Source organism: Heterodontus francisci, chromosome 28 (assembly GCF_036365525.1).
Source record: "Heterodontus francisci isolate sHetFra1 chromosome 28, sHetFra1.hap1, whole genome shotgun sequence".
NCBI lineage: Eukaryota > Metazoa > Chordata > Chondrichthyes > Heterodontiformes > Heterodontidae > Heterodontus > Heterodontus francisci.
Genome location: NC_090398.1, coordinates 33,125,513 through 33,137,030, shown reverse-complemented (window position 1 = coordinate 33,137,030; position 11,518 = coordinate 33,125,513). Strand labels below are relative to the sequence as shown.

At 41.7% G+C, this 11,518-nt stretch overlaps 1 protein-coding gene across 1 annotated transcript; it reads left to right on the top strand.

The window, feature by feature from the left end:
- The first annotated feature begins 1,667 nt into the window (after positions 1-1,667).
- LOC137345198 (allatostatin-A receptor-like) lies at positions 1,668-2,522 on the top strand. Its single transcript, XM_068008659.1, has one exon. The coding sequence runs from the start codon at positions 1,668-1,670 to the stop codon at positions 2,520-2,522; it is 855 nt and encodes a 284-aa protein (XP_067864760.1).
- The last annotated feature ends 8,996 nt before the right edge of the window (positions 2,523-11,518 follow it).

Genomic DNA, 11,518 nt, shown 5'->3' with positions numbered 1-11,518 from the left:
CCTAGTGCTGGAATTCTATCAGCACCGACAATGTTATATGAGAAATCAACAATAGTTATGGGGGTTAAATAGAATCATGGAATCATAGAAATATTAGGATCACCCATAGGGGTCACTATGACAGTAGGGTAAATACCATTAGTCCGAGAGGAGAGTCAATGCAACAAATGCTAGAGAAGGATCACGACCATTAATGATAGCTTAATTTCATCATCAATAATTGTAGAATGACGCCACTATCAGTGGTGTTAGAGCAGGATCACCGGCAGTAATGATGGAACCGATTCAACACTCGTAATGTAAGAGTTGAATAATTACCAGTCATCAGTACAAAGCAAAACAATTTTTCATGATTTCATTGGTGTATGTTTCACCACATTGTATGCTGCCCCATGAACCTAACACAGTGCCGGGAGGGATATTCCATTTATGGATGACATTGCACACGCAGAGTATATTTCCTGTGGGATTATATCCAAAACATTGATATTTTTGTGGAGCTTGATGGAGTTAGGAGCATGATGTCCCCATTGGCGTTCAGGTGCACTGAAGTGGAAAATTGTTTGTCAGGTGATAGCAATAAATGTTAATTATTGTGTAAGCTAATTGTTCAAGGCAACCGTAGTTGTTCTTTCAAGGGGGAGCTTTCCTGGTTCTCAGTTACACTCTCGTTAGCAACGGAAAGCTGTATGCATTCATTTAATGTTTATTAAATGGGACGGCTAATAATTCATCAGATAAACGAAATTTACTATCCCCTCCTCGCAGCCTTTGGTGTTCCTGGTAAGTCAATATATCAAATTGTTTAATATTTGTTGACTATCTCTCCGTTAATGATTACGCAACAGACTCAGAAATTGTGTCTATTTCATTGCCATTGATCTACCCAGATAAGTCAGTTATTATGAGCAGTAACCCTACCAGTTGACTCGGTCAGTGAGGCACTGTCCTGCGCTGTAGACAGTGCCCAGCGACCACTCATCGCCCATCCTTCTGCTGAAGGAGGAAGAGATCAATACCCTGGCACCTTTAACACTTTAAAATTCACTAAAGTAATCTGCTGCTTCTGGTCCACAGTAATCATCTATTTGCACAATTTTTCCCTGTCAACTTTAAGTTGATAACTCTCAGATTGTAGTCATCTTCATCTAAGAGCGACTGAGAAATATAGTGGGAGGATCATTTATTGTTCAGGGAACTGCTCCTCTCCCTCGAATGCAAAGAAACTTTGAGGTTCCACCAGCTCCTGCTCAGACCGTGAGCAGCCCCCATCTGAGAGACATAAGTCGAAAAAGCACAGAATTTCCATCTAAGTTGAATGTTCATGGCTCAGATAATATAATAGTATATTATCAGTAAATTCTGGGAAATAACATTTACTGTTTAAGAAGGACTGACCGAAGTTTGATGAAGAGATACTTTTCAGTTCTATGCATTTGTTCAGTTATATTTTTTCCGTCAAACTTATTAGCTAGACGTATCTATTTGCACAGCCCTCAGTAGGAAATTGCCTGAACATTTCTGTACAATATGTTATGACAGTTATCTGAGTGTCACTTTTCATTTAACGTTTATCCCTCTTTGTTACAGCGAATCTAGTGGCAATCGTGATTCTCTCCCGGGGAAAGTGTGGCCTTTCCAAATGCATCTCTGTCTACATGGTAGCCATGGCAACATCAGATCTACTGGTCATGATTGTCCATGTAATAGTGGGAAAAGTTTTAAGTTATCATTTTCCAGATTTATTGATGTTGTACACTCCTGTTTGTATGTTCATTACACATATTTATTGCATTATGTTGCATACATCAGTGTGGATTACAGTTTCGTTTACATTTGACCGATTTATTGCAATATGTTGTGGGAAGTTGAAAGCAAAGTATTGCACAGTGAGAACAGCGGCCATGGTGATAACGAACGTCACTGTCTTTTTCAGTTTACAAAACATGCCCATTTATTTTGCACATGAGCCTGAGCGAATAATCAATAATGTGCCCTGGGGTTGCCGTTACCGAGTGGAGTTCTTTTTATCGCCTGCAGGTGTAGCTTTCTCCTGGTTACAAAGTATTTTAGTTCCATGGCTTCCTCTAGCTTTGATATTACTATTTAACTGTTTGACAGCCAGACATATCCTAGCAACGAGTGGAGCCCGGAGGAGACTCCGGAATCACAACAACGAGAATCGAATTGATCTAGAGATGGAGAACCGAAGGAAATCCATTATTTTACTGTTCACTATATCGGGCAGTTTTATTCTTTTGTGGCTGACAGTTTCTGTGAGCTATTTAACAAGCAAACTGACAAGCACGACGCAATACAAGGGTACTTTTACAGCCCCTGGGTATATTGCGACTCAGAGCGGACATCTGCTCATGTATCTCAGTTCCTGTATAAACACCTGTATTTATGCAGCCACCCAAACTAAATTCAGGAAAGAATTGAGGAAGGTGGTGAAATCTCCTTGGACATTTATTATGATATTGATTAAGAAATGTGAAAACAGGCCAAAACTTCTGAAATAATAAGATTAAGGAACAGGAGCAGCAGTCGGCCATTTGGCCTCTTCAGCCTGCTTCGCCATTCAGATGACCATGGCTATTTTCTTCTGTCTCACTCAATTATGACAGGTGTTATGTTTCTTTGAAAATAAGTAGGCAGCAGAAAGCATTGTGTTACCTTTTGGTTCATACATTGTGTTGCAGCAGCGGAGTAGAACATGGGGGTGTCAGTGTTAAATAATGTAACCCTACATAATGTAACAATACATAAATGTAACTCCACCACCTATTGTTTCCTGGACCAATAAAACAGGGTTTTCTATCCTCATCGGTGTCTAATGACAGAAACAGGAGAGACTTGTCTTGTCAATGTAATATTAACATTCCCTCTTTACAGACATTTACTTAAAATCATGGAATGGTATATCTGAGGATTTGATCATTGTATACAACTTGCTCTAGCCTGCAACCGATGTATCCATATCCATCTATGCACTGTAAACTTGAATATTGACCCAATCTCTGACTCTGTTAATTCCACAGTCACACAGCTCCCCACGTAAAGAGCTTTAACCTACCCTCAGTTTCTAATAACCTGCATTCAGTCTTTAACTTTTGGCCATTGGATTTTTGGTCTACAAACTATTTGAAACAGTCTGCATCAATTGATCCTCTCACAAAATATTGGGACCTGGCAGCAGGAGATTGTCATATTCGACTTTTAGGAAGGACAGGCAAAAAGGAAAAGGATCTGGTGTTGTGCTGATAATAAGGGATGAGATCAGTACTTTAGTAAGGGAGGATTTCAGATCGTAAGAACAAAATGTGCAATCTGCTTCGGTGGAGCTAAGAACCAGCAAGGGCAAACAAATATTGGTAGGAGTTGTTTGTAGGCCATCAAACAGTAGTGGTAGTGTGCGGAACGGTATTAATCAAGAGATTAGAGAGGCATGTAGCATGGGTAATATAATTATCATGGGTGAGTTCAATCTGCATATGGAGTGGGTAAACCTAATGAGCACTAATGCTGTGGAGGGCGAGTTCCTGCAGTCTGTTAGAGTTGGTTTTCTAGAGCAGTATGTTGAGGAACCGAATAAAGGACAGGCTATTTTAGATATAGTATTATGTATGATAAAGGGCTAATTAATAATCTTATTGTAAAAGACCCATTAGGGATGAGTGACCATAATATGATAGAATATTACATTATGTTTGAAAGTAAGGTAGCTCAGTCTGAAGCCAGGGTGTTAAATTTGAACAAAGGAAATTATGACAGTACATCGGCAATGGATAGTCTTTAAAGAAAAATTACACAGTTTACAGCAACTATATATTCCTTCAAGGCACAAAAACCCAGATGTAAATGTGGTCAATCATGGATAACAAAGGAAGTTAAAGATTGTGCAAGATTAAACAAAAGAGGCCTATAATGTTGCCAGAGATAGTAGTAAACCTGAGGATTTGGGGGGAATTTTAGAATACAGCAAAGGAGGACGAAGAGACTGAAAAAGGCAGAATAGAATATAAATGTAAGCTGGCAAAAAACAAACAAAAAGGACTGTAAAAGCTTCTACAGATTCCGAGAAAGGAAACATTTGGCGAAGACAAATTTGGATCCATTACAGGCAGAGTCTGCAGTATTTATAATGGGAAATAGAGAAATGGCAGAGAAGCAAAATGCATACTTTGTGTTATTCATTGAGGAAGATACAATAAATCTCTCAGAATTAGAGATCCAAGGGATTAGGGAAAATGAGCAACTGAAGGAAACTATTATGAGTAAGAAGGTTGTATTGGAAACATTAATGGAGATGAATGTTGTTAAGTCCCCAGAACCTGATATTCTACATCCCAGAGTGTTGAAAGAGGTAGCTGAGGAGATAGTGAAAGCATTGGTGATCATCTTCTAAAATTCGACAGATTCTGGAGCTGTGCCTGCAGAGTGGAAGGTAACAAATGTCACCCCACTGTTTAGGAAGAGAGGGAGAGAGAAAACATTGAATTACAGAGTTCTTAGCCAAACATCAGTGGTTGGGAAAATGTTGGAATCTATTCCAAAGCATTATTATCCACTTGGATAATAATGATCTAATTGGGCATAGTTAATATGAATGGGAAATCATGTTTGACGAACCATTGGAGTTTTTTTGAGGATGTTACTAACTGAATTGATAAAAGGGAGTCGGTGGATGTAGGATACTTGGATTTTCAGAAAACATTTGAGAAAGTCCTCCACAGGTGTTTGGGCAGCAACTGTGAAACACATGCGATAGGTGTTAATATACTGGCATGGATTAAGGATTGGTTAACAGGCAGGAAACAGATTGTAGGAATAAACTGGTCACTCTCACGTTGGCCGGTTGTGACTAGTGGGCGACCAGAAGGATCAGCACTTGGGTCGCAGCTGTTCACAATGTATATCAATGATTTGGATGTGGGGACCAAATGTAATATTTCCAAGTTTGTGGATGACATGAAACTAGGTGGGAATGCGTGTTGTGAGAAAGATGCAAAGCGGCTTCAAGGGGATTTGGACAGACTTAGTGAGTAGGCAAGAACACTGCAGATGGAATATAATTTGCAAAAAGGGTGAGGTTATCCACTTTGGTAGGAGGAATAGATGTGCAGAGTATTACATAAATGGTAAGAGATTAAAACATGCAAATTTACAAAGGGTCCTGGGTGCCCTTATCAACAAGTCACTGAAAGCAAACATGCAGGTGCAGCAAGCAATTGAGAAGGAGAACGGTACGTCAGCCTTTACACAAGATGATTTGTGTCCAGGAGTAGTGAAGTCTAATTTTGACCCAATGACAGTGAAAGGGCGACCATATAGTTCCAAATAAAAATGATTTTAGCTTGGAGGGCAGCAGGTGAAGGTGTTCCAATGCACCTGCTGCCCTTGTCCATCTAGGTGGTAGATGTCACGGTTTGGAAGGGGCTGTCGAAGGAGCCTGATTGTGTTGCTGCAGTGCATCCTGTCGATGATACACACTGCTGCTACTATGTGCCAGTTGTGAAGGGAGCAAATGGTGAAGGTGTTGAATCATGTGCTGGCTGCTTTGTCCTGAATGGTGCCGAGCTTCTTGTATGTTTCTGGAACAACACTCATCTAGCAAAGAGGAGATTATTCCATCACAATCCTGACTTTTGCCCTGTACATGGCGGACAGGTTTTGGAGAGACATATGGTGAGATACCGGCTATAGAATGTCTAGCCTCTGCCCTGCTCTTGTAGCCACAGTATTTATGCGGCAGGTTCAGTTCAGTTTCTCATCAATGAAAATCCCAAGATGTTGATATTGGAGAATACAATCACGGCAGTCCCATTGAATGTCAAGGGAAGATGCTTCGATTCTTTTTTGCTTGAGATGGCCATTCCCTGGCACTCTTGCAGCACGAACGTGACTCCTCTTCTTTCAGCTCAAGCATGGATGTTGTCCTGGTCTTGCTGCATCTGTACATCGGGTGCATCTGTATTTGAGGAGTGGCTAATAGTGCTGAACATTGTGCAATTATCAGTTATTGACCTTATGATGGAGGGAAGATGATTGATGAAACATCTGAAGATGTTTGGCCGAGGACACTTTCCTGAGTAACTCTTGCAGTGATGCCCTGGGAATTGGATAATTGACCTCCAAAAGCCACAAGCACCTTCCTTTACGCTAGCATTACTCCACCCAGCGGCGAGGTTACACCCTGTTTCCCATTGTCTCCAGTTTTGCTAGGGCTCCGAGATGCGATAGTCCGTTGGATGCTGCCTTGATGTCCATGGCAGTTACTCACATCTCACGCCCAGAATTGAGCTCTTCTATCCATGTTTGGAACAAGGCTGTAATGAGGTCAAGTGCGGAGAGACCCTGGCACAACCCAAACTGAGCAGGTTATTCCTGAGCAACTGCCACTTGATAGCAGTGTCGACGACCCCTTCCATTGCTTCACTGATGATCAAGAGTAGGCTGATAGTGCAGTAATTAGCTGGTTGGTTTTGTCCTGCTTTTTATGGACACGACACACCCTGGCAATTTTCCACGTTGTTGGGTGGATGCCAGTGTTGTAGCTGTAACGGAATAGCTTGGCTAGTGGTAAAGCTAGTTCTGGAGCATATGTCTTGTAGCCACAGTACTTAGATGGCTGGTCCAGTTCAGATTCTGAACTATGGTGATCCCCTTGATGTTGATAGTGGGGGATTCGGAATAGCAATTCAATTGAATGTCAGGGAAATGGCTGGAATCGCTCTTTTTGGATCTGATCATCACTTTTGTGGCACAAATGTAATTTGCCAATCATCAGCCTAAGCCTGAATGTTGTCCAGGTCTTAGTGCACATGGACGCAGGCAGCTTCAGTATCTAAGGAGATGGGAATGGTGTAGAAAATTATGCCATCATCAGCAAACATCCCACTTTCTGACCATATGATGGAGGAAGGTCATTGATGAAGCAGCTGAAGATGGCTGAGCCGAGGATACTAACCTTACTGATTCCTGTGGTGATGCCCTGGACTAAGATGATTGAGTTCCAACAACCGCAATTATCTTCCTTTGATTGTAATACGTGAAGCATTTCCCCCGTTTACCATTGACTCCATTTTTGCTAGGGTTCCTTGATGCCTTACTCTGTTGAATGCTGACTTGATGTCAAAGGTTTTCACTCTCACCCAACCTCTTGGGTTCAGCTCCTCCGTCCGTGTTTGGACCAAAATTGTAATGAGGCCATGAGCTCAGTGGCCTTGGCTGGAATGAAACTGAGCATCAGTGAGCAGGTTGTTGCTGAGAAATTGTGCTAGACGTCTATCACCCTCTCTTGACAAGCCGTCAACCTTCCTTTATTCAGCCACCTATACAATAAAATCTTCAACGTTGGCGAAATTTCTGTCTGTTGAATTCCATGGTCAGGCGACTCTGCATGTCAAGAAATTTATACTACCCTCAGTTCAAAATCTCCTGCATTTCCCAACGAATGGAAACAGCAAGCCTCCATCGATGCTCGCCCAAAATACTGGGACTGGCAGCAGCCGATTGTCATCAAACACCTTGAGATCCTGCGGCCTTTTGAGGGATCAGCAGAAAGGACAGAAATGGTTTGTCTTGGATATATCCCGCAGTACGTCTTTAAGATATAGCAGTTTGGGCAGGAATAATTTGTTGTACGTTCAGCATGCCTCGTGCAATATGCATCATGGAGGTACGCAGAAGAACGCATCTCAGACAGCATCCGCCATGCTGACAACATGAATGCATTAAATGGTGATTCTAACTCGGAAGAGTGAGGAGGTTTGCAAAATGAATCGGTAGAAGTCTGCATGATGGAATATACAAAGATTAAATGGTGATGATACATCGTTTCATACTAGTCTTTGATGTATAAATTGTTCTACATATTGTCATAATGTGAACCTTTGTCTGTGAAGTAGGGACGTAAATGTCAATTTAAAGTAGCACTGGCTGTTGGGCCAGGCGTGAATGTTAAGTTTCAATGTGTTGCACGAATTCCAGTCTCATTGGCACATTTCAGAGAACTTTATTCGTTTTATTACACAGTGGCAGCTGCCTATTCTGCGAATGCAAATACCTAGGCATACATAATCAAGATGTATGATTTAATATTTCCGTTAGTAGATTAGTAGTTGCATTTTTGAACTGTGGAACGATCGAAAATGAGCTAAGGCTGATATAATTATTAGCACAGTGGAATAATAACTAGTTAAGTCAGGAAATCTATCGTCCTTGATAAAGGAAGAGTCAACTACCTTTTCCATGCATGGACTTTATTTATTTGTTATTTTATTTATTTACTTTTTATTTGGAGATACAGCACTGAAGCAGGCCCTTCGGCCCACCAAGTCTGTGCAGACCATCGACCACCTATTTATACTAATCCTGCATTAATCCCATATTCCTACCACATCCCACCTTCCCTCAATTCCCCTACCACCTATCTACACTAGGGGCAATTTATAATGGCTAACTTACCTCTCAACCTGCAAGTCTTTGGCTGTGGGAGGAAACTGGAGAACCCGGCGAAAGCCCACGCGGTCACAGGGAGAACTTGCAAACTCCGCACAGGCAGTACCCAGAGTTTTGCACCCTTTTATATTTCTTGTGCAGATTCAAATGTGTGGACACCACTTTGATGGAGTGAGAGAAATATATAAAAGCGAGTTGCTTGTAATGAATATTCAGAATTTTATAAGTATAAGATAAGGAGCTCAGAACTGTACCACGTTTGGACGAGGACCAATTATCATCAAGTATGAACATATCTTTTGTCTTTAATGTGTATGTTTTGGTTCAACTGCATTTATTTTGTGTTAAATAAACCTGTGAGGCCCTTTCAGTGTTCAACAACTTGAGTGAAATGCTTACCTTAAAATAGCCTTTGTACTTTAATTGTGAATGGATTGCTTATTAACTGTGATAAAGTGCCCCTGCCCCCCTTACGCCTTAACATTGCAAACTTATCCCAAAGTCCAAACACCATGTGGTTGCAGGTAGCTGTAGATTTTATCTCTGCCTATCGGACTGTGATCCAATTGTTGGATAAACGGTGCTGAGTTGTGAGCAATTCTGCGTAATAGAATTATTCTATTTTTCTGGATTCAGACGACCAGCAGTATTTCGGCAGGTGGCAGCCAGCGGGCAAAGCTTTACTTCAGTCAATCAATGAACAGAATGCACCCTCCTACAGCTGTGACGAGCCGATCTGTAATCAACCAACATTGATCCAATACCAAAAGGCGAAGTCGAAATCAAAGACGCCAAGTTAACCATTGCATTACCATGTCAAATTAAATCCCGTGCAGCGTTGATTCTCTGCCACGCGATTCAACATAAATAGCTGCTGATTTCTTGTTACTTTTATTGGACGACAGTCGCCTGCCCAAGATTGTGCTGTGCAGACCACGGGTAAAAAGAACGGAGGAGCCCCATGCAAACGTTTCAAGAACTCTCTGAAGAAGTCCTTCTCTGTGTGCCACATCGACCATCGCCAGTGCGAAGTGCAGGCCATAGATCGTGAGGCCTGTCGATGCTACATCAGGAGAGCGAAGAACCAGCATGAAAGAGAAAGTGAGAAGGATCGATCCAATTGCCCCAGCAGCGATTACACTCACTGTGGGAGAATCTACCGATCACAGATTGGTCTGACTAACCACCAGTAAGCCTGCAACCGATGACGAGAACCTTCCCAAAATCTTTGTCCATGAAGAAATGCCCAAGTGATTTCAAATTAAACAGTTGCATTCTCCTCGTGGCGACTACTTCCAAAGTATTGTTATACTATCACCATCTCATTTTATTTCTAATTCGACGCTTACTATATAATCCCATGAATTTCCCTGTCCAGTAGATCGAATTGAATAATTACCATATTTTGATGTAGTTAAAAATGGGACAAAACACGTACATTGAACTATAGATCTGTCAAATTAACATCACTTGATGGAAAATAATGTAATCCCGAAGAAACAGAAATAAAAAGAAAAAAGTCTAGAAACCAAAATTTACTAAATCATCGTCAATATAAATTTTTTAATGAAAAGTCTTGCTTGTCAAGCCTCATTGAACTCTCTGAAAGGATATGGGAGAGAGGGAAAGAGAGAGAGAGAGAGGGGGAGCGAGAAAGAGAGAGGGAGAGGGAGAGAGAAAGAGAGAGAGAGTGCAGATAATGGGAATGCAGCAAATGTAACTTATCCAGGTTTCAAAAAAAAACATTCAACATAGAGCCATATAGTAGATTAATGAATAAAGTCAGAGCATGTGGATAAGGGGACAAGTAATATAATAGACACCTTCCAGGCTGAAAGAAAGTAGAGATTGGAGGGAATGGTTAGCTGTTCAATGTGTCAAAATGCGGGTGGAATGGTGCCAGAAATATCAGTGCTGACACGGCTCCTGTTCATAATATATCTCAGCAAGTTAGACTCAATTTCCAAAGATCAGCAAATTGGGGAAAAAAATAGTCAACACTGAGGAGGACTGTGACAAATTACAACAAGATGTCAATTAACTTTCAGAATGGATACAAAATTGGCAAACTAATTTCAACATAGAAAGAAAAATTACGTGTGGTTGATAATGAAGAAGAAAGCTGTGCACTGCAAAAAGATGTCAATGAACTAGTCAGGTGGGGAGAATAGTGGAAAATGGAGTGCAATCCGGAAAAGGGTGAGGGCATGCGTTTAAAGGCTATCAAGGCAAGAGAATACACAATAAATGGTAGGATACTAAGAAATATGAAGGGACACAGGGACTGGAGAGCTGTGTGCATTTCTGGTCATGACACGATGAGAATGCTGTAACTTTAGGAGGGACCGTGCAGAGGAGATTGTTTGACGATTTTCCCTGGACTGAGTTATGAGGAAAATCCGGATTGCCTATTTTTATTTTCATTGGAGCAGAGGAGGCTAAGTAGGAGACCTAATTGAAGCACATAAAAGTATGAGGTCACAGAATCACAGAATTACAGAATAATGCAGTGCAGAAGAGGCCCTTCGGCCCATCGAGTCTGCACCGATACATTAAAGACACCTGACCTGTCTACCTAATCCCATTTACCAGCACTTGGCCCTTAGCCTGGAATGTTATGACGTGACAAGTGCTCATCCAAGTACTTTTTAAAGGATGTGAGGCAACCCGCCTCTCCCACCCTCCCAGGCAGGGCATTCCAGACCATCACCACCCTCTGGGTAAAAAAGATCTTCCTCAAGTCCCCCTTAAATCTCCCGCCCCTCACCTTAAACTTGTGACCCCTCGTAACTGATCCTTCAACTAAGGGGAACAGCTGCTCCCTATCCACCCTGTCCATGCCCGATCATAATCTTCTACATATCGATCAGGTCACCCCTCAGTCTTCTCTGCTCCAAGCCTATCCGACCTCTCTTCATAGCTTAAATGTTCCATCCCAGGCAACATCCTGGTGAATCGCCTCTGCACCCCCTCCAATGCAATCACATCCTTCCTATAATGTGGCGACCAGAATTGCACACAGTACTCCAGCTGTGGCTTTATCAAAGTTCTGTAC